The sequence below is a fragment of the Actinia tenebrosa genome, unplaced genomic scaffold (assembly GCF_029948245.1).
Source record: "Actinia tenebrosa isolate PJP-AT-01 unplaced genomic scaffold, QUT_ActTen_1.0 PGA_scaffold7__59_contigs__length_16204524, whole genome shotgun sequence".
Taxonomy (NCBI): Eukaryota; Metazoa; Cnidaria; class Anthozoa; order Actiniaria; family Actiniidae; genus Actinia; species Actinia tenebrosa.
This window is the reverse complement of record NW_028292584.1, coordinates 2,790,225-2,811,231: the sequence shown is the minus strand read 5'-3', so window position 1 is coordinate 2,811,231 and position 21,007 is coordinate 2,790,225. Positions and strand designations below refer to the sequence as shown.

Genomic DNA, 21,007 nt, shown 5'->3' with positions numbered 1-21,007 from the left:
GCAATTAAAAATCTTTTTCTTAAGATTAAAATATTTTTTAGGCATTCTATTCTGTTAGTACTGTATAATTATTTTGCTTCTGTCCCTGAGAGTTGAGCGTTGTGTGTATATAATATTGAATGTAGTGGAAATGTGGTGTGTGAGTGAAAAGTGTCTCCAACTAATGCGAAAGCGCTAAAACGACTAGACACTTGAATAAAAGTGATTTATATTTATTTATTTTTATAATGGATCCATAGATAATGAGATTCTTTTAACTCTGACGAAGGACTAGCGTCCGAAACGTTGGTAAGTTTTTCATCTTTTCACTGTGTAAAATTTACCCTTTTGTCATTAATGGATCCTTAGGAAAGTGAAGGCATTGTTCGATTCAGGTTGCTTGGATTTTAGAAATAAGATATTGCACAAGTATTTTAGCAGAATTTTAGCAGCCCTCAAGGGCAGATCCAGCCAAAATTTTAGGGGGGGGCTAAATTGAGTTTCTTCCGTCAACACAACGAAAAACAATAAAAAAGCATAAAAAAGCAATTCTTTAGTTTAGTTTTGTTTTTGTTTCTTTTTCTGCTGAAGGGGGGTCAGCCCACCCCCCCCCCCCCCCCCCCCCATCCCAACGTTTGCATCTCATATGCTTGATGAGAGGCTTACTGATAAATAATGAACAAAATATACGAGCGGCTTAAATTTTACTATATATTCGCTATCACAGGAAATCGCGAATTATTCATCTCATGGAAAAGGCTTGTACGGTACAAGGGAATTTGGTAAATGGTAGTGTATATGACCTTCGACCTTTTGAAAGGGCCATTTGACCATTTGAACTCTCAATTGCACAGGCAACCCATCGGGAGGAATCTGACAGCGAAGAAATGATCGGAGAAAGACTGGGGTCTATTCAACACAGGTGCTCTGTCCTGTCATTAAATAAAAAGCCGTAATATTACGGCATCGATGTTTAGAAATGGAGGGTCATATAATTGGAGTGATTGTAGCCTTATTAGCAGTGACCCTAACTGGAACATTTCTTTCACCATTGGAACCTGAAAAGAAACTCTTTGCTCTTCGGATCCAACTTCTATTCGTATTTTTACTCGCGTTGTTTATGTTGTCGCGCTTCCTTTGGTTTCGCATCACAAGTTCCTTCAGTCATAACTCACGAGCTAGCAAGTTTGTCAGGCTCATATTAGTGATTATTTTAGGACTTGGTAATTCCAGTATTATTATAGGACATTATTTCGTAGGTGCAGAACCGTATTTCCTCACGATATTAGCTTATTTGTGTTTGGGATTCATGGTGCTGACATTTCTAAATATTCTTGTATGGAACACCTTGTTGTCGGTATTGAGCCTCCTTAAGTTTCCATGGCAACGAGAAAAATGTCTAAAGATAGTCAAAGCTGGCATTGTTTTTATATCTCTTGTTATTTCTTTTTTGATGTGTGTATCTGGCTGGTACACAGCAATGGGAAAATCAAAAATGGTTGATGTTTCTATTCCCATATCTAAGCTTCCACTCGCTCTGAATGGGACAAGGATTGTTCAACTGTCTGATATTCATCTCGGACCCACTGTGGGAAAGTCCATGCTTGAGGATGTTGTTGCCATGGTAATGGCCAAGAAACCAGATGTTATAGTAATAACAGGCGATTTAATAGATTCAAGTGAGATGTCATTAGTTAATGCAGCAGCACCTTTGGGAAAGCTTGAAGCAAAATATGGTAGCTTCTTTGTCACTGGTGGGTAAATTGAGGACAGAATTACAAGGAATCTAGAATATTACACAACTTGTCCTCCCAGGGGGGGTTGGGGGGATTCAGGGATAAAACTATTGGGTGTATGCTAATTGTATCTCTTAGGGGTAATAATTAGCAGTTTGATATCTTTTACGGTGTAAAAATTGAAATTTAGAATTTCAACATATCTTGGTATCTTTCAGAGTATCTCTTAGGGGTTAAAAATCGTCCCACCCCCCTCCCTGTTATAACACAAACTAAAATTGAAATGGCTTTCCATTTTTATGCAATTCGTTAATTGAAGGGTCATGTGACATCATTGACATTGAATCAGGGGTACAGTTGTATATCTAGGATTTTGGGTAGGAGGTGGGAGGGGTCATAAATTCAAATTTGGATTTTAAAAGGACTTTTAAGATCCATGGCTCTACTAACCAAATAGTTCCAAGTTACAATGGAGAGGGAGTCACAAAATGTAGAAGATGCACCTTTTGCTAATGATCAACTAACTAGCTCCAAGATGGAAAGGGGGGTCACTGGCATCCTAAGACCGCCCTATAGATACGCGAGTATGCCATATTTTTCCAGCTTTTATAGAATGGAATTGTTCTTTTTAGGTAATCATGAATACATAGCAGGAAATGTAAATACCTGGTTTAGAGAACTAAAAAAGCTTGGAATAATGCCACTGCACAATGAACGAGTAAAGATATCTGATTCAAGTAATTCTGAAGACTTTTTCTACTTGGCCGGGGTAGATGATATTCAAGCTAATTCTTTTATGTAAGTGTTTCTAGTACTGGTTCTGATCACATTAAAAAAAGTTTTTTTAAAGATTTATTATGTTGATAACTGGGGAATAGCTTAATGTAAAAATCTACACTTCTTAGTACAGCGGATATGATATCAAATAGGTAAATGTACGAATCTGATTGGTTCCCTGATGAACCTCAAAATACTCAAAATCCTACAGTTCCAACTAACCATCCAAAGTAGTATAGGGAATGGGGGTTCCAGCGCAATCTCAACACGGGCAAGACCCGTGTCAAAAATCCACCTACGGACAATCCCCACTCCAAGTGTGGTTGGGGGCAACAGCGCAAATATGTTAGTCTATATATGGAGTGCGAAGAATGTAAGAGAACTTTTAAGAAAGAAGCGGATTTGAAAAAGCATTTGAAAATGAAGACGAAGTGTATGAGCAGTTATGATTGTGGATGTGGTAAGAAGTTTGAGACTAAGGTTAAATTGTTTTGGCATTGTCAGGACTGTGAGTACGACTACGACGACCTAAAAAGTGCTTGGTATTAGGTATAAAATATTTCCTATTATATAGATGGAATCCCAAAGCAACTTCAGCACGGTGTCAATACCCGGTAACGGTGAGATTGACGTTAGACAGTTTTGGCGTCAGTCAGAAAGGAAGGTTAAAAGGACTCTCCGAAAAGGTATAGAAGAATTAGGAGCCCTGAAAGCGAGCATAATGGTAGAAGTAAGTTTGTCAAAAGACGAGGTAATGACGACAGCAATGTTGCGATCAAAGTCGTTAGTGATATTAGAATCCACGAATCTGGATAGGTCACTCAGTGAAGCCTTAGAAGCAATAATGGAGTCGCTGTCTAACTACACGAAAGAAGGATCGGGTTGGACAGTAGAGGAGGTTGAAGGAATAGAGATAAGTATGGCCAGGTACGTACCCATACGAGGGGGGAGTTACGTACCGCTACCAACGTGGGTAGAAAGGAAGAAGGCTATTGTAAACGTGAAGAATGAAGACAATCGATGCTTTATGTGGGCAATCAGGTCTGCACTGTATCCAGCAGAGAAGGATCCCTGTAGGACAAGTAAGTATCCCACGGACGATTTAGAGTGGGATGGTGTGGAATTTCCCATGCAGTTGATAGACATCCCCATATTTGAGGAAATAAACGATCTAGCAATTAACGTTTACGGAGTCAGAGAGCAGACGATAGTACCGTTAGTTCTGTCAAAAAGTAAAGGAGAGCGCGTACATTTATTCTACCACGGCGGACACTACTCATGGGTTAAACACATTAGCAGACTATTCTACAGACATACTAAGCACAAAGGTAAAAAGTACTTCTGCGACTGCTGCTTGCTGTCATTTACATCCTTAAATACCCTAAAGAAACACGATGAGATCTGCCGCGGAGTCGAAGAAGTGGCGCAACGGATCCAGATGCCCACCAACAAAGAGCTTTCATACGCAGACCATCAAAAGCAGATGCAAGTGCCTTACGTGATATATGCAGACTTCGAAGCGTTGATAACTAAGGAAGAGCAGAAACGTGGCGCCACGAATAAGGTAGGATTACACGAGATCTGCTCCTTTGGTTACATAGTAGTCAGATCAGATGGTAAAGCAAACCCTCCTGTGATTTACCGAGGTAAGAACGCAGCTAATGAGTTTCTAGAAGCATTGCGAGAAGAGGAGGGGGAGATAAGAGAACAATTAAGACGTCCAAAGAAGATGGAATTTACCAAAGAGAACCAGGAGGCTTTTAACAAGGCAAAAAAATGCCACATTTGTCAACATACGCTTCTTCAGTTTGGAAGACGAGCCAAGAAAGCGTGGGATGAAGATGGAAAGTATCTAGGAGAAGCTCATTTTAAATGCGGGAAGTATGCTAAGAAAGGTGAGAAGCCGGGAAAGCCCTCCACGCACTGCATTCACTGCCACAAAGCATTTGTTGAGGATTTCTATGTGGATAAGGTTAGGGATCACTGCCACATCACTGGTAAATACAGAGGAGCGGCTCATTGGAAATGCAATATAAACTTCAAAGTAAATCCAGACATGGAGATTCCGGTGTTCTTTCACAACCTCCGCGGTTACGACTCCCATTTGCTACTACAAGGAACGGACGGCTCCGACGTCAAATGCATACCCAACAACAAAGAGCGCTACATGTCCGTAACTGTGGGTAAGCTAAAGTTCTTAGATTCGCAGCAGTTTATGGCGGACTCCTTAGCAAACCTCGTAAAGTATAACACCAACTTTCCCATTTCCAGTCAATATGGCGCGGAAAGGAAAGGAGTCTACCCATATGAATACATGGATTCCTGGGATCGATTCAAAGAGTCCCTACCACCCAAAGATCGCTTCTACAGCACCCTAAACGAGTCCGGTATAAAGGATGAGGAGTACCAGCATGCGTTAGACGTGTGGGAAAAGTACTCCTGTGAGAACATGGGGGACTACCACGACATCTACCTAAGGTCTGACGTAGTGCTGCTCGCAGATGTTTTCCAAAGCTTCAGAAAGATGGCTATGGAATATTACGGATTGGATCCCGCTAATTTCTACACGGCTCCTGGGCTCAGCTGGAGTGCTTTGTTAAAGAAGACAAATGCGCAGTTGGATCTCCTAACGGAGTACGACATGTATCGGTTTATGGAAGACGGTATTCGTGGCGGCGTATGCGGACCCAGCCGACGTTACGCCCGCGCAAACAACCCCTTAGTAGAGCACGACCCAGAGAAACCAACCACATACATTTACTACCTGGATGCGAATAACCTTTATGGTTGGGCAATGTCACAGTACCTACCTGTGAGAGACTTCGAATGGGATCCAGTGAAGCCGATAGACTTCTACATGCAGGTAGGAAAGGAGGAAGACAAGGGTTACGTTTTAGAAGTGGATCTGGAGTACCCAGAGCGCCTGCACGACGAACACAATGAGTTCCCCTTAGCACCAGAAGCGATAGAGATACCATTTAAGCAGCTAAGTCCGCTGCAAAAGCAAATGTGCCCTGGTTACAAACCGTACAGGAAACTAACTATGAACCTGATGGATAAGAAGAAGTATGTGGTGCATTACCGCAACCTACAGTTCTACGTGCGACACGGAATGCGCGTAGAGAAGATCCACAGAGTCCTAAAATTCACGCAGGAGCCCTGGATGCGCCCCTACATTGACTTTAACACGCAAAAGCGTACCGCAGCGAAAAATGACTTCGAGAAAAACCTCTTCAAACTGATGAACAACAGCGTGTTCGGAAAGACAATGGAGAACATCCGCAAGCGCGTAAGCGTAAAAATAGTCAGCACCAAAGAGGAAGCAGAAGCATACGTGTCACAGCCAGGCTTCGTTAGATACGTAGAAATGCTGAACTTCTACGTGATTCACATGAAAAGGGCAAACCTCTTACTAAACAAGCCCGTTTACACAGGCTTTACGGTGCTGGATCTATCGAAGCTGCTTATGTACGAGTTCTACTACGATAAGCTTAAGCCAAAGTACGGAGACCGCTGTCGCCTCCTGTACACAGACACCGACTCCCTAATTCTAGAAGTGCAAACGGAAGACGTTTACAAAGACTGCCTCCCCGACATAGACGAGTACGACACCAGCGGTTACCCGAAGGAGCACTTCCTTTACTCTGCGAAGAATAAGAAGGTAATTGGGAAGATGAAAGACGAAATGTTAGGAAAACCCATCGTGGAATACGTGGGTCTGAAACCCAAGATGTACAGCGTGCTAAAGTTAGACGGCGTAGAAAAGAAAGCTAAAGGCGTAAAAAAGTATGTGGTTAAGAAGGACATTACGCACGAGTCCTACCTCAACGTATTACGAACACGCAAGGAACAGCGGCATAAGATGAACAGCCTGCGCAGCTATGGTCATCAGATACATAACGTCACGCAGGAGAAGGTGTCACTGTCTGCATTTGACGGTAAGCGATGGATGTGTGATGACGGAGTGCATACGATAGCATTCGGACATCACACGATAAGCAGTTCTTCTTTGACGAACCCACGCGTGGGACCATCATGAAGATAATACAAGATGGGCTGACCCTTCTTAGCTATCGCACTTCGGATCTGGTAAGTTTCCAAAGACCAATTAGGATCCGTAGCTCTTTTGGATCCTCCTTCTAATTCACCCGGCTCATAGAGATATCGAACCGTGACATTACCTAATTTCTTTTCATGGGGGAAGACCACCCTCGAACTTCTGACGTAGGACTTGTGTTCCACGTGTTTCTTTTTTATGGTATCCTTGGGTTTCATTCCCGTAGCCCTGGCCGCCTCGTTGTTCAAAGCCGCGACGACCTGGGGGAGCCTCTGAGTCCATTCCCTATTGCGTTTGGAGGGATCTTCCAGCTCTTTCCAATACTGGTATCCAAAGAGACGCTCGGCCAGGGTCTTATTGAATCTTTCGACAATGCTTTGACCCCTGTGGTACTCAGCTTCGGCTCTTCTAATCTTAGTGTCGTGGTCTTTCAGGGTCTTGGTAACCACGCCCATAAACTCCGTCCCCGCATCCACTTGCAGCAGCTTGGGCCATTTCAAGGCGCGCTTATAAACCCTACCTAGGGCTTCTGCGACTTCCCCAGAATCCTTGCTGGTTATGGGTTCGGCGTCCTTGTATCTGCTTGCGATATCCACTACGGTCAAAGCGTACCTATAGGTCTTTTTTCTTACCTTGTCGTGTGGTAAGAAAAGCAAATCCGCCTGATGAACTTCATTGGGAGCATTTACGGTAAAGCTGGGCCTGGGAATGTACTTGGGCACGGGAAGATAAACCTGCCAGAGGGTTTGTTTTTTCAACCAGTTCTTAGCTGTTTCGTCTGATACCCTGGCCGCGGTCGCGAGTTTCTTGATAGCTGACGCTCCTCTCCAATAGCCTTCCGGCCCATAGTAAATCCTTTTGAGTTTGTCCTCTACGCGGCCCATTATATGAATAGAATCGCGCTTCGCTTGATTCAAGCGAAGGATAGAACAAGATTGATCTTACGTCCGTTAAAATCCACCGTCTCTCCGTCCACCTTAATGGTGATGTTTATGCTTTCTACCAAATTAGACAAATCATAGCTCAAAGAAATGGGAGTGTATTCTACTGGGTCAAATGGATTACCTTTGGGCAGAAACTTAGACATAAGAGAAGACTTTTCTCCATTGTTGTAACTATGAACCAAGTCGCAATAGACTTCGTAAGAGGATGCGACTTTCCATTTCACATCATATGTATTGCCGCTATTTATTGTGGTACTAGTAAGGCCCAGGAGTTCTACCAATGAACTGTCCTTTAAATTAGCGCTCCCATTATTTTTCTTAAATGTCATTTCATGGGGTAATCCTGTGGTAAGAGTATATCCATGCTTTGCTAGCTCCTTAGCCAGTGTTATGGGGGTGTAATGGGAATCTGGTATTTTTGGTTTGGTGCCGGAAGTTCCGATGACAAAGCCATTAATTAAATTATACCAAGAATTATACAAAGAGCAACTAACCAGCCGAACCTTACAGGCTTTGATGGGGGGATTCAGATAAGTGGTAAAGTTATTCTTGTCGCTTTCCAAAAAGACGATCATTATATTAGATACGCCAAAGCTACGCCTCCCGCCAGCCCTGCAACTCCCACGAATACCAACTCGCTATCTTTTTGTTTCTTAGAAGGCTGGTAGTAATTTTTAAACTGAGGCTTTCTCAACCCCGTTAATGCCGCGGGGTGTGCTTGTGCATAGAGCTTAAAGGCGTAGTCTGTATTTTCAAAGTTCTTATCCGCCTGCATTTTGTCTTGGTAGTTCTTGTCCAACCAATCCCTGTAAGCTTGCCTTTTTTCATTCCAAGCCGCCACGTCCCTTTGATATTTCTCCAGCGCTAAGTCGTGTCTCTTCCTCTCAGCGGCTAAATCTCCGCTTTTGTCGCCTCTAACTAATCTATCTAAATATTGACCACCATAATTAGCTCCAGTGAATGCTAAAGCTGCAATGACTCCACCTGCGACTAAGCTAACCATTATACATTAGGCAGGTACTTTTCCTTTCGTAGGTAATCCTTTAGCATGATAGCCCCGCCAACGGCAGCGGTCATCTTAGCAAAATTAGCGAAGCTCTTGCTTGGGTCTTCAGTAAAGTCTTCTTTGAGCACTTTCTTACCTACCCAACCAATACCCGCAACGATGGAAGTAATGATAGCTGCTTCTTCAACAGTTTTCAACAACGCGGTTGACATTATATTACAAAGCGAGAAGGAAAATCTAGGTCGCCACGGGTGATAAATCTACTCCATTTCAGGGATCTTGCTTTTTCTAACAGCCGGTTCCACAGGTGCGTGATATGTTGGCGGCACATGCACGGCCTCCCACTTTACTTTTGGCTTCGTTGCCCGCCATTGTAAGTAAAGGCTGCCTGCTGCTATAGCAACTCCTAACGCACCAATGACGTACCCAGGATTAATGGAGGATTCCTTTTCGTCCTCCACCTTTTCCACCTTCTTTGCTTTGTTCTTCTTATTCATCTCCGCGAGCTTCTTTCCCGCGGCAACTCTGCCTGCAGATTTAGGCTTGGTAATCTTCTGCTCCTCCTGAGGTTGTTCTTCGGTACCACTCATCTTATACTAAGGGACTTGAAGGACTTGACAAGTAACTTGATGACGACTTGACAATGACTTGGCAATGACTTGGCAATGACTTGACAACGACTTGACTAAGTACTTGAGAATGACTTAAGGACGACTTGACTAAGTACTTGAGGTGACTTGACAACGACTTGACTAAGTACTTGAGGCGACTTGATCATCAGCAAGTGCTGCCTGAAAGACCTTTTCAACTTCTCTGCCCTTTTTGAAGTCCTTCCAAGATGTTCCGAAGGAACCTAGTACCTCCTTCAAGTCGACGTGCTGAGCTACGTGCAAAGCCGCAGAGGCGACCGCCATTAACTTACCGCACTTCAAAGACAACCACCCACAGGTTATCTTAAGTTCTTGGGATATGACATAGTCCTCGCTTATGTCCTTCTGTAGTTGCTCCACGTCGTCTATAGGCAGTGCAAGTCCAAGCAATTTAGTGGCAAGTCGGATAGCGGAGTCTGCTACGGCGTCCGTGGTCTTACTTGCGAGGGCGGCCTCGTACCTCTTATGGAACTTCTTAACTTCCTCTTCTGACAGCTTATTAACCTGCTCATGGGTAAGTTCCTTGCCTATCATTTCTTTGCACTTCCCAGATGACACAAGAATGTTAAGTTGTTCCTTGAGGTTACTTTCATCTAGCTGTGTGGGGACTTCATCTAAGAGCTGCTCAATCTCCATATACATTAGGAATCATAGATTCCAACCTCGTACGGAAACCTCAAAGAGAAGATCATTTTGGAATGTTGGTGCGTTTTTAAATGTCGCATGTATTCGTGCAGCTGTTCCTTGCTTATCTCACCGCCGTAGTCGCTTAAGATGGTTTCCAGGTCAGACTTGCTCGGAGTATAAAATACTACGAGAGAGCCTATGTTTTCCCTAAAGGGCTTAGAGACACTGGTAAGCTGCTGCGAGAGCAACCAAACGCTAATGTTGTCATGTCTACCGCTGAAAGCGAGCTTCACTAATTCGGAGGTGCGCCTTTTTACGTCGTCCCCACAGGCAATGTCATCCAGTATGAGTAAAGTCTGTGTATCTTTAGGGAATTGCTTGTGCCAGAACTTCAAATGGCTGGATAACTCGTTAGGATCTAAGATATCTACAAAGAAGTCGTCATCTTTCACTCCTATGCCCGCCCAGGCGCGGTTATTCACGTAGGTGGGGCAAAGTAGCACTATGTAGTCAAAGCGGTATCTAAAGGGTTCTAATAGCTGCTCCACGATGAACTGGGTCTTTCCGCAGCCGGTGGGTCCTACTATCAGAGCATTGCAGGGAATATGGTTCGGATCCATTATATATACAATGGACCCAGTGGACGCAGTAAGAAGGATTGCCGCCGACGCAAAGAATAAAAGAGATACCATAGAAATGCAAAGGGAGGAGATAGGCCGGTTAAAAGAGCGCGTACAGGAATTGTACGATGAAATGTGTAGTCTGAAGCGTGCAGAACGGTTTGGTGCGCTTTTGACAATGGCGGGCTGGGCTAAGGAGTCCATTAAGGACTTCATTCGATATCCCCCATAGATATATGGACTGCATTACATGCGAACTACCTGCTGACTGCATAATCCCTCCCAAAACACCGATACCCAAACCGTGTAAAAAATACACCTGCCGCCACTGTAATAAGGTATTCTCTGAAGAAAACTTCGTTGGACATTGGTGTCCCGCGGATACTAAAGCACAAAGGACTTTAGACGACGCTCGAGAAGAGTAAGAGGTCGCAAAGAAGATCTTACTAAGCCCCGGCAAGAGGAATTAGCATAGGTCTTTCTTTTTTATTGTTATTTTGTTAAATGCTGCAAAGAAGATCTTACTAAGCCCCAGCAAGAGGAATTAGCATAGGTCTTTCTTTTTTATTGTTATTTTGTTAAATGCTGCAAAGAGGTCTCAAGCAAGGGCCTATTTCTTATTGTTATTTTGTTAAATCGAAGAATGGTTAACATGATTATCTTTTTGCTGGTTTCAACGATGAGAAAGAATGATACCTCATCTTTTAATGGGGGCTTAACAAAATAACAAGAAATAATAGACCCTATCCTAAAACCCTCTTACAGGGTTTAACAAAATAACAAGAAATAATAGACCCTATCCTAAAACCCTCTTACAGGGTTTAACAATTTAACAAGAAATAATAGACCCTATCCTAAAACCCTCTTACAGGGTTTAACAATTTAACAATAAAAAATGAGGTATATATAATGAAGTGCATGCAATGCGATAGAGCTTTTAGTAGCAAGCAGCGACTGCAATACCATCTTTCCAAGAAAGTCTGTCAGAAGACCATCAGCACTGTTTGCGGCGACTGCGGTAAGGAACTCTCCACAGTACAGGCCCTACGATATCACCGTGAGCATAGAGTCTGTCTTAAGGATCATTGTCGTCGATGCGATGAACCCCTCTTTGAAGAAAACTGGCATAAATACCGCTGCCGACGTTACCACCTCGAAGAAGTCGTCTGTGAAACCCACGGAGACTTAGCAGAGCGATGTTGCCCCCTTGAAACCAGCCGGGAACTTACGCGGCGTAAGAAGGAAATAGACCAAGTCTTCGTATGCTTCGACGACTACGAAGGGGTAAGGTGGGAGAATAGGGAACACTGGGATGGTATCTGTGACAAATGCGGTTGTCAACGCAGCGGACAACATATTTGGTATTGCCTGTACGACGGCCCCAAGCCCTTAGACCACTACCTTGCGATACGAAAAGAATGGTCTAATATAGGATGTTACCTTACGTCGCAGCATTCGCAGGAGGAGCCTTGATTACGATATCGATCGATCTAATGTCAGAAAAAATGAGGTCCGACGTAGCAGACCAATACCTAGAAGCCCATGAGGACGACTAATCACACAATGGATTAGCCTCCGCCTTTCTTTCAACGTCGAACTTCCATCGACCGTTGACTTTACCATAGCTACGTATGTGAGTGTACTCTTCACCTTGCAGTACGTACCGTACGCAGTCAGGAGCCCATAGACTGTACTCTTGACCACCGTCTTCCAGGACTAACCTTAAGCGGTTGATGTCCTCGAAGACAACGTAATTTTTTATTTTGTATGCGATACCTGGTATCAATTCACGCCAGTGAGTTTGTTCAACTATCATTATATTTATGAAATATCTTTCGGTGCGTTTGTAGCGTCTCCTGTGACTTGAAAGCCTTAACGCAGCCAGGACAAGGTATGCGAATGCCGTCGACGTAACGGTCGATTTCCCTGCAGATCAGATCGTAATCGTTGCTTATCATCGTAAGATAACCATTCATTTCATATTGCGTCAATACCGCTTTTTGTTTGTCGGACAATGCGCCGTTACCCTTTGGCGTCTTCAGTTCCAGACATAACCCATTGTATTTTTTATGGGAGTTAAGAACTAAGATGTCGGGTTGACCTGCCTGGTAGCCCTTTTGCCAGCATGTTATCCTTTTACTGGTGGTATCTTGCAATTCCCCGAGTCCAGGTGCTAATAACAGTGTAGGGTGAAACCGGCGTACGTAATCGATGACCTTCTTATGTAAGTCAAACTCATTCTCGATCTTGAAGACCAACTTATTTGGACCATCCAACGAGTACTTTCCCGTCTTCCTTAACGTAGGTAGGACATCCTCGAAGACCCAATCTTGAAATGCCTCTGCTGTCGGTAGCTTGGAGCTAAATATTAACTGATACAAACCAGATTCCGTCACGTACAGGGATTGTGGGTGTGAACCAGAAGGGAGGCGATTCACCTCTATTCTAAATTCACTAAGCCTCTTCTTATGCTTATCCCGCACGTGGACTTTAATAGCATCTTTGGTGTCTGCGTAACCTAATGCCTTTGCTACCTCTTTCGCCTTAAAGTACAGCTTGTCGCTTTGCACTATGCATTGCAGTTTAGTTTCGTTGTTTTCGAATACGCGGAGCATATTATACGTAAGGGATATTTTTATCCTCAGTCATCCTAGTACGCAACGCTTTTTAGCTGATTCATTTCCACGCTTAGCTGCGCGTCTGAGACTACGAAGACGTAGCAGTTTATTTTGTCACCGTCGCCAGCGGAGGCATTCTTGGTGCGCTTGATTTCCAACGTAATGCCGTCCTGGGTATTTACTAAACGTAAACCCTGGCCATGTAGGTCTTCGTCGTTAATGGTGCGCATGTCAATCCATAACGCATACTTATCATTGAAGAATTCCTCGGGGCTAATTTGGTCGCCAAACTTACGCATGGCCTCTCTGTACACGTCTGCGGGCTTTATCCCCTGGGAGTAGACCTTGTTTGGAACGCCGTTAATATTCACGCCGACGTTAGTAATGTTGGGGTTGTGAAAGGCCTCGGAGTCGCGCTTACCAGCCTCATAGGGTTTGGCAAACACCAGCATCAACCCCGTAAGACTTCTTCGGGGGAGGTTAATGCTTTGATTGATAACCTCATCCGTCTTATCCAAGAAGCTGAACGTCTTATACATCACTACGTGGTCGTAAAGGAATGCCTTGCCGGAGCTGTATTCCATGCCGGCGCTACGGGCCAGCTCTTCACTGTATACCGTTTCGTATTGTAACTCTAAGTTGGTAATAGAGTATGGGTGAACGGCTCCACTAATTGCGGTGGACATCTCTCCAAGGATGTTGGTCGTATCGGCCAAGGTTACTTCAAACTGTAACTCACTTAACTGCCTCGGGTAATACGCGCCATGACTCGTAATCACTTCGAAGTCCAACGGGATGATATACTTACTACCATAGGCCGTCTTTATTCGCTTCGCATCTGCTACTGCGGTTTCTCCGCTGGAGTCCGTGGGCTGTGTCTTAACAGGCGTGCGGACTTTACGCAGGATAAGACTACCAATTCCTTGTTCTATCCTTTGCGCGCGGTCGAAGGCTGTCAACCATAGGTCCTTATAGGTGGTATACAGATCGTACCTATTTAGATCCAAAAGTGATTCCCCGGCAAACTTGATTCTCATCTTAGAGACGAGGTTACGGCCGACGTTATTGACGCAACACCTTTCATCCGTAGTGCTTGGCTGCACCGCTAGGTCAAACCTTAGCGCCAGGGTGCCAGGAACCAATACTAGGTTATCCGTTAGGCGGGGTACGCCTACGTACAGGGTTTCCCCAGGTCTAGCGCTGCTGGGGGTGAATGTGACACGGTGAAAGGTGCGTTCTGCTTTCAGTCCGCCAACCTGCTTAGGTAATACGTTGGGGTTTAACTTTGAGCTTATCATATATAATGGAAGTAGAAGGAACGGATTTTGACCCCACCACCGAAGAAGGTCAAGTCGACATTAACGACGAAGAATACGACGCATGGACTAAAGGCGCGGAAACCGACCCCCTGATCTACGATATGGCTCTAGAAAACAAGTATGGTAATAGATGGAAAAGCTTCAAGGCCGCCTTGAATCGCATGTGGCAATCGAAAAACCACGGCAGCCCCGTCCCTGAGTACTTGGAGCTTCAAAACATAGAGCAGCCTGAGGCAGCCGCGCGGGAAACTGTAGAGTGGGCAACGCAAGAGTTAAGGATGCGTCACCCCCACATTGACACTGACGCGATAAGACTCACAGAAAAAGGAAACAAAGTCCTCATAAGCGTCAGAGACTTGAGACAACCCGACAAAGACCGCTGGACGAAACCACAGCTCCTTTTTGACGAAAATGGCTCGATCAAGGTTAACGTGGCAAGATTAAGGGGCTTTCAAGAGGCCGCCCGAAGCATGTTAGAAGGTATGGAAGCATTGAATGAAAGGATTGCGCTAGAAAAACGCGCTATCAAACTACAAGAAACGTTGAAGGAAAGGGAAACAGAGTACGAAAGACAAAACCGACTACTTCTCGATGCTCAAAAGAAAGAAATCGAGGTCAAGGACGAAGTCATACTGCAACTCAAGCGAGAAGCTGAAACGGCTTTAGACGAAAGAGACCAAGCCCGACACGCCTTCAATCTTGCTCTAAAAGACCTGGATATGAGCAAGGAAGAAGCTAAAAACTTGCATATCACCATAGCCGGCTCTTTAGAGGAACGGCGGCAGTTGGTTACCGAAATTAACACTAAGGAAGAACAAATCCGGCAAAGAGATCAGGCTATTGAAGACCTGGAGGGGCAAATAGAGCGGCAGCAGGAAATAATCAACGACCAAACCCATCCCGAAGAGGAAAGGGAAGCAGCTCAAAAGGAAGTGGAGGCCCTCGAGGTACGCCTTGCGGAATTACAGGCGCAAAAGGAAAACCTGGAAAGAGAATTGGGGCTTACCACCAAGGAAAAGGTAAAAAGAGCTCTGGTGAAGTATGGTATTCCGCTGGCATTTGCGGTCGCTATTAGCACCGTAGTAGGAGTCATCCTATCCGCGCTTAAGGCTACGGGCGCGGGCGTAAAGAAATTAGGCAATGGACTAACGGACTTGGGAAAAAAGATGGCAGCCGGCTTGCCTGGGCTGCTGGGTTCGGTCGTTTCCTTGGCGCTGAAGGCCGGCGGAGAACTGTTGAAGTTTGTAGGGAATAACATCTGGATCTTGGTCGTCGCTATTGGGGTGGTCCTCCTGAAGAAGATGAAGGGTTAATCTTATCCTTGTGTATTACTGGTGGCTTATCGTCGTCGGGTATCCGAGGCGTCCTCGACTGGGGATAAGTAAAGATAGTATTCGCGCCGCCTTGATAATGCGGAACTAGTGGTATGGCTGTTATAGTAGAAATGGTTTTATGATTCCAAGTTTCATTGGGGTCGTTAGCTAAACTATTTATGAAAACCGTGCGGATGCTAAGCCTACTATCTGGGAAAAGTTGTAGCTTAGCGTACTCACAATTAACCACCATTTGAAACGTCAACACGTAAAACGCCTCGGCACTATATCGATATGGTTGCGCCGAGAAATGAGAAGGCTCTCGATTATTAGCCGATATCCTAAAGGGCGCCAAAGGCTCATTATTCTCATCTATCAATCTAAGTCCTATATTAGATTGATACGCTGGGGAAAAGTTAATACTACAAATGATCAGTGCAAGACCTCCAACTTCAACCCACATTCCAATATCACGCCAGCCGCGATGCTCAAGAGTCTTATCTGTTAAGTAATAAACATGGTGGGTTTCCCTCTGATGTGGATTCATATATTTAAAGACTAAGCACTGTCAAAGTGCTAATGGTTAAATGGTTATAGGCCGCATCTCTTTGATTTTCTATGCTATTCACGCAAACACTCCCCGAGTCGTCTACTCTTATTTGTAGCTTTACCTTCCCGTGACAGTTAGTGACCATATGAAAAGTCCAAGTCGTAAGATTCTCAGGGCTATTCGGTGGCGGCTCTACTGAGAAATGCGTAGGCTCCCTGTTGTTCGTCTTCGCGCGCATAGGCTGCAGTATGCCATTCTCATCCAGGAACCTAAAGCCCACGTTGGCATGGCCGGTCGCACCAATGCAAATACTGCAAAGGATCAATTTCTTTCCTGAGTAATTCAAATTCACGGACATGCCCGTGACATCAACCCAAGATGCTTGGGTGTATTTTTTCTCACCTGTGTAAGTCGTATAGACACAATCTACTCCAGCTACGTAGGGGTTGTTCATCGCCATATATAATAGCTCAGACCAACACCCGCGACTGCTAAGCCGGCTTTTAGTAAGTTATGGTCGTATTCCTCAGGTATCGTAGGCATAACATGGGCCTTCTTCGATGGTTTCTTAACTACGGGTAGCTTCGCTTCGTGTGACTTTTTTGGCTTCTCTACGAAGTGAGGAATGTTCCTAAGAGTGTCAGAGTTCACGTCGTTCACCCCAAACTTCATATCCTTAGTAGCTCGCTGCAGCTTGTTGTTATAACCCACAACGGAATTGGTGTTAATAACTAAATTACTTGGCATTAACCAACAACCAGGCGACAAAGCGTAATCCAGTCGCACTTTAGACTGCTGCACCGCTAATTGATATCTCTGCACCGACTTGGATATGTTGTTCTCTATTATTGCAGACTCAAATAAAGTTAGGAATTCTTGTTGCGTTTCCTGTGAAGCGCCTTGGGATCCAACAATGGGGTTGCGGGTATTTACCTGCGCTCCCAGGATGCAGTACACGAATGCTTCAATGCTACGGTTAATCCTGGCTAGGTTCCTTAAACCTTTTCCTTTCATTAACACGAACGGATCCCAAGTGCCGGGGTAGTTTGTTTGAATTCTAGTAATTAATGAATTATTACCCTTATCGCCGCCCATATCACCGAACTCTAACTCATTACTTGGGTATTCCTGATGTCCGTAGTCAGCCGGCTTCTCACCATTGGCACCCCAAACGTAAACTATACCCAGCCCATGCGTCTTACCCTCTTTGTAACGAAAGTCTCTTTGCTGTGGTTTGAACTCATTAATTAACCTTTCCAGGGCTGCGGCGTCATATCGGTTATTCATTGGATTAAATGCCTTATCTCCCGGTAGGGGTGCGTTAAGCTCCTTCAACAACCTCCTTACCGTAAAGGCAACGTGAAACTGCATAATTGGAATGTGAAACATGTCCGCGGCAACACCACAACCTTTAGTGGCAGCCCAAATAGCAAAGTCTAACTGCTGCGGCCAATACCGCATATTGGGCCCTGCTAACCATTCCCTGGCCTCTTTACCCGACGTATGCTTCAACATCGTATTCTTATAGATATTTCTTAGTATTACGTTAAATGATTGTTTACCCACTGAAATCTTCAGGTGCGTTACCAGCTTTTCGAAGTTGTTTACACCACCTTCAGCATCGTAAAATGGGTAATCTTCCGTGGTTAACAATAAGTTTCTAGGAAAATTAGGTGCTTTATGCTCGGGGTTTGGTGGCCTTTCTTTATGAACGGGGTGTACAATCGTCAATCGCTGCACCTGATCACCTACTTGCTCCAGCTTTGAATGTTTCAAATCCTCATTGCTGTACATCCTAGAGCCGTTATAGTAAATCCCATCGGGTCTTCTTTCGAACTTACTAGGGTCTGCATGCGGAAACATCTTCCTAAAGGCCCTCCAGTTCCAGTAATCCCGGTTGTCGTGATGTGGCTGCTCCTCAATATCATTCCCAAAAGCGTCGTACATTAGTATATATAATGGATGTTATACCATCAGCACCTAAGTTGTACCCAGATGTTCCCTATACTACACCTAACGAATTAAACGCTGAAAACTTTCGTCTGAATAAAGCGAACTTAATCCTGGCTTACTTGGAAGGGCAAACAAAACACTATGAAAAAGTTAGGAAGAAATACGTCAGAGCCCGGAGTACGCTACATAAGATTGCGATAACTTCAGGATCCATATCTGTTGTGTTAACGGGTTCTGGCGTTGCTACTTCGCTTACTGGGCCGGGAATAATCGTTGGAGTTCCTTTGGCCGGCGTTGGGGCAGCCTGTGGTATTATTTCAGCTGTTACTACGGGTATTATGAAACAGTTGTCAAGCAAAATATCAAAACACGATACAACAATAGCTCTGTCAAGGGCTAAAGTAAATACGATCACTGACCTTGTCTCAAAGGCTTTGCGTGACAGAAAGATAGACGACGTAGAATTCTCGCTTATCTTAGCCGAAGAGGAAAAGTATGAGAAATTAAAGTCGGACATAAGGAATAAAAAAACAGTCGTAAAAGATCTTTCCGAGGAATCTCGCAAAAAGATCTACCAAGAAGCGAAAGAAGAGCTTCAAAGAAAGCTTGCTCAGTAAACATCTGCTTCGAAAAGAGCGTGACGGGATTCTATTTACATATTGAACGTCAGTCTAGAAATTACGCGTAATATAAATTCAGTGAATTATTACGCGTAATATGAATTATTTGGCGAATTATTACGCGTAATACGAATTATTTGGCGAATTATTACGCGTAATATGAATCATTTAGCGAATTATTATGCGTAATATGAATTATTTGCATGACTTTATTTGGCAAATTATTACGCGTAATATAAATTCATCGTACGAATTACGCGTAATATGTTATTGTCGCCTCGGAATCCATCCTAACAGGGGGTGGCTGGGGTCTATTTCATAAAATATTTCGTAGATTACGTTAGGGTAATAAGGAATATCCTTATCCAGCCGACAAAACATCCACTCGGCTCTGCTCATATCAGAAACCTCGGGAATAGACTTACCGGTAATTTCAGACAAAAGATAGGGAATAGCTTTGTAATATTTCCCTAGTTTTAATTTTTTCAGCGTTTTCCGTAGACTTTGCGGGGTTGGCTCTTCTAAATGGTCTATGATTTTCTTCTTTACTTCGTTGTCTAAATATACCGGCCGATGACCTTGAATGTGACTCATCCAGTCTCTGAAGTATTTTATTCTTTTGTATGGGGTCTTCTTACGGCCTCCATTAGCGTAATACTGCTCTTTGGTAGCATTTGGTACGGCATTACGAATATTCTTACCACATTCGTAACACTGTGCTGACGTGTCGTCTTCTATTTGCATTTTCTTGTCACAACAAATATACTTATTTGGTTTAGTAGGTACAAACTTGGGTTTCAAGCACTTTACACAGAAATCATAAACAAACTCTTTACATTCTTCGCACTCCATATATAGACTAACATATTTGCGCTGTTGCCCTCAACCACACTTGGAGTGGGGATTGTCCGTAGGTGGATTTTTGACACGGGTCTTGCCCGTGTTGAGATTGCGCTGGAACCCCCATTCCCTATACTACTATCCAATCACTCTCAACTCCAGAGCCCTGAAATTTTTACTGTGCATGGCCAACAAAATGCCTGAGACTCTGACTTCTAGCCCGCAGTAGCCAGAAATCTGGCCACCTAGTATGTACATAATGCACATGCCCAAATTCGAATTGATAGAGTTTGTGCTTTTGCTCCCAGAATCAACAGTCATTTTTATTTTACTATGAGCTACTGGGGTAGGGTTGGTCTTTAAAAAACTCTCTGTGTGGTGGAGGGGGGGTATGGACAATTTCTGTAACTACATAATAAGAAGACAAGTATTGGGTTCAAAGGACCATCCAATTTGAACTTCTAAAATCCTCCTTTCTGTCATTAAAGTAAACCATAAAACTGTGAAAAAATTGACAAATATCCTTATTCAAGACCTTATGCTTATCTATATATTTCTTCTATGAAAAATTATTAATTTTATGGATTTTAACTAAAACTAGTTTTATTTTCATATATTTTTTAAAATAATGTTATAAATTAAATTTATGGATGATAATATGATTTTATACTATGATTATAGTATAGTCAAAGCTGTATACATTTTTTCAATTTATCACATAGGTTCCCTGGACATGGCATGAACCTTCAAGAAGCACTCCAAAGTCGTCAAGCTAAGTATCCCACAATTCTCCTTGCTCATCAACCTCAAGCTGCAAAGTTAGCATTGAAAGAATATAAGGATATTGACTTGATTCTGTCTGGCCACACACATGGGGGTCAATTTTTTCCACTTCATATACCAGTTTACTTGTGGAACCCTTTTTTTGCTGGTTTGTATCACCAGGAGGGAACTTGGATTTATGTGTCATCAGGAACCAAGTATTGGGGTATTCCGCTTAGAATAGGATCTCAACCGGAAATCACCACAATAACTCTTAAAAAAGAGTGAGATAAAATTAAATATTTATTTCAAAATTCATATAATTATATCCAATGCAAAAAAATATATATTGCCTTTTTAAGTCGAAAAAATATTATGTGCACTGGCCGGGAATCGAACCCGGGCCTCCCGCGTGGCAGGCGAGAATTCTACCACTGAACCACCAGTGCAACTCATGAACGTGTAGCTGAATTTTCACTATTTATTATCTTGTGTTTATGATTATTTATGATTTAAAGCGTTTATGATGAAGCGCTTGATGAAGGATAAAGAGAAATAAAGAGTACTAAAAAGCACATACAGTGATAAAAATATGTTTGTTTTCTTTTGTTCCATTCTGTCAGCTTTATATATTTC

At 43.5% G+C, this 21,007-nt stretch overlaps 1 protein-coding gene and 1 non-coding gene across 2 annotated transcripts; one reads left to right on the top strand and one right to left on the bottom strand.

Moving 5' to 3' along the window:
• The first annotated feature begins 850 nt into the window (after window positions 1–850).
• LOC116306074 (transmembrane protein with metallophosphoesterase domain) lies at window positions 851–20,990 on the top strand. The gene is made up of 3 exons (XM_031716106.2): window positions 851–1,733; window positions 2,348–2,513; window positions 20,332–20,990. Exons 1-3 carry the CDS (start codon window positions 959–961, stop codon window positions 20,657–20,659), a joined length of 1,269 nt encoding a protein of 422 aa, XP_031571966.2. The 5' UTR covers window positions 851–958; the 3' UTR covers window positions 20,660–20,990.
• Trnag-gcc (transfer RNA glycine (anticodon GCC)) lies at window positions 20,750–20,820 on the bottom strand. Its single transcript has one exon. It is a non-coding gene; the product is annotated as a tRNA-Gly (tRNA).
• Window positions 20,991–21,007: the final 17 nt, after the last annotated feature.

Excerpts from the sequence above, each read along its gene's own strand:
- LOC116306074 (XM_031716106.2), top strand. The coding sequence starts at position 959 with ATGGAGGGTCATATAATTGGAGTGATTGTAGCCTTATTAGCAGTGACC. Across the intron at positions 1,734-2,347 it reads TGGTAGCTTCTTTGTCACTG|GTAATCATGAATACATAGCA; the intron begins GTGGGTAAATTG and ends TGTTCTTTTTAG. Across the intron at positions 2,514-20,331 it reads ATTCAAGCTAATTCTTTTAT|GTTCCCTGGACATGGCATGA; the intron begins GTAAGTGTTTCT and ends TTTATCACATAG.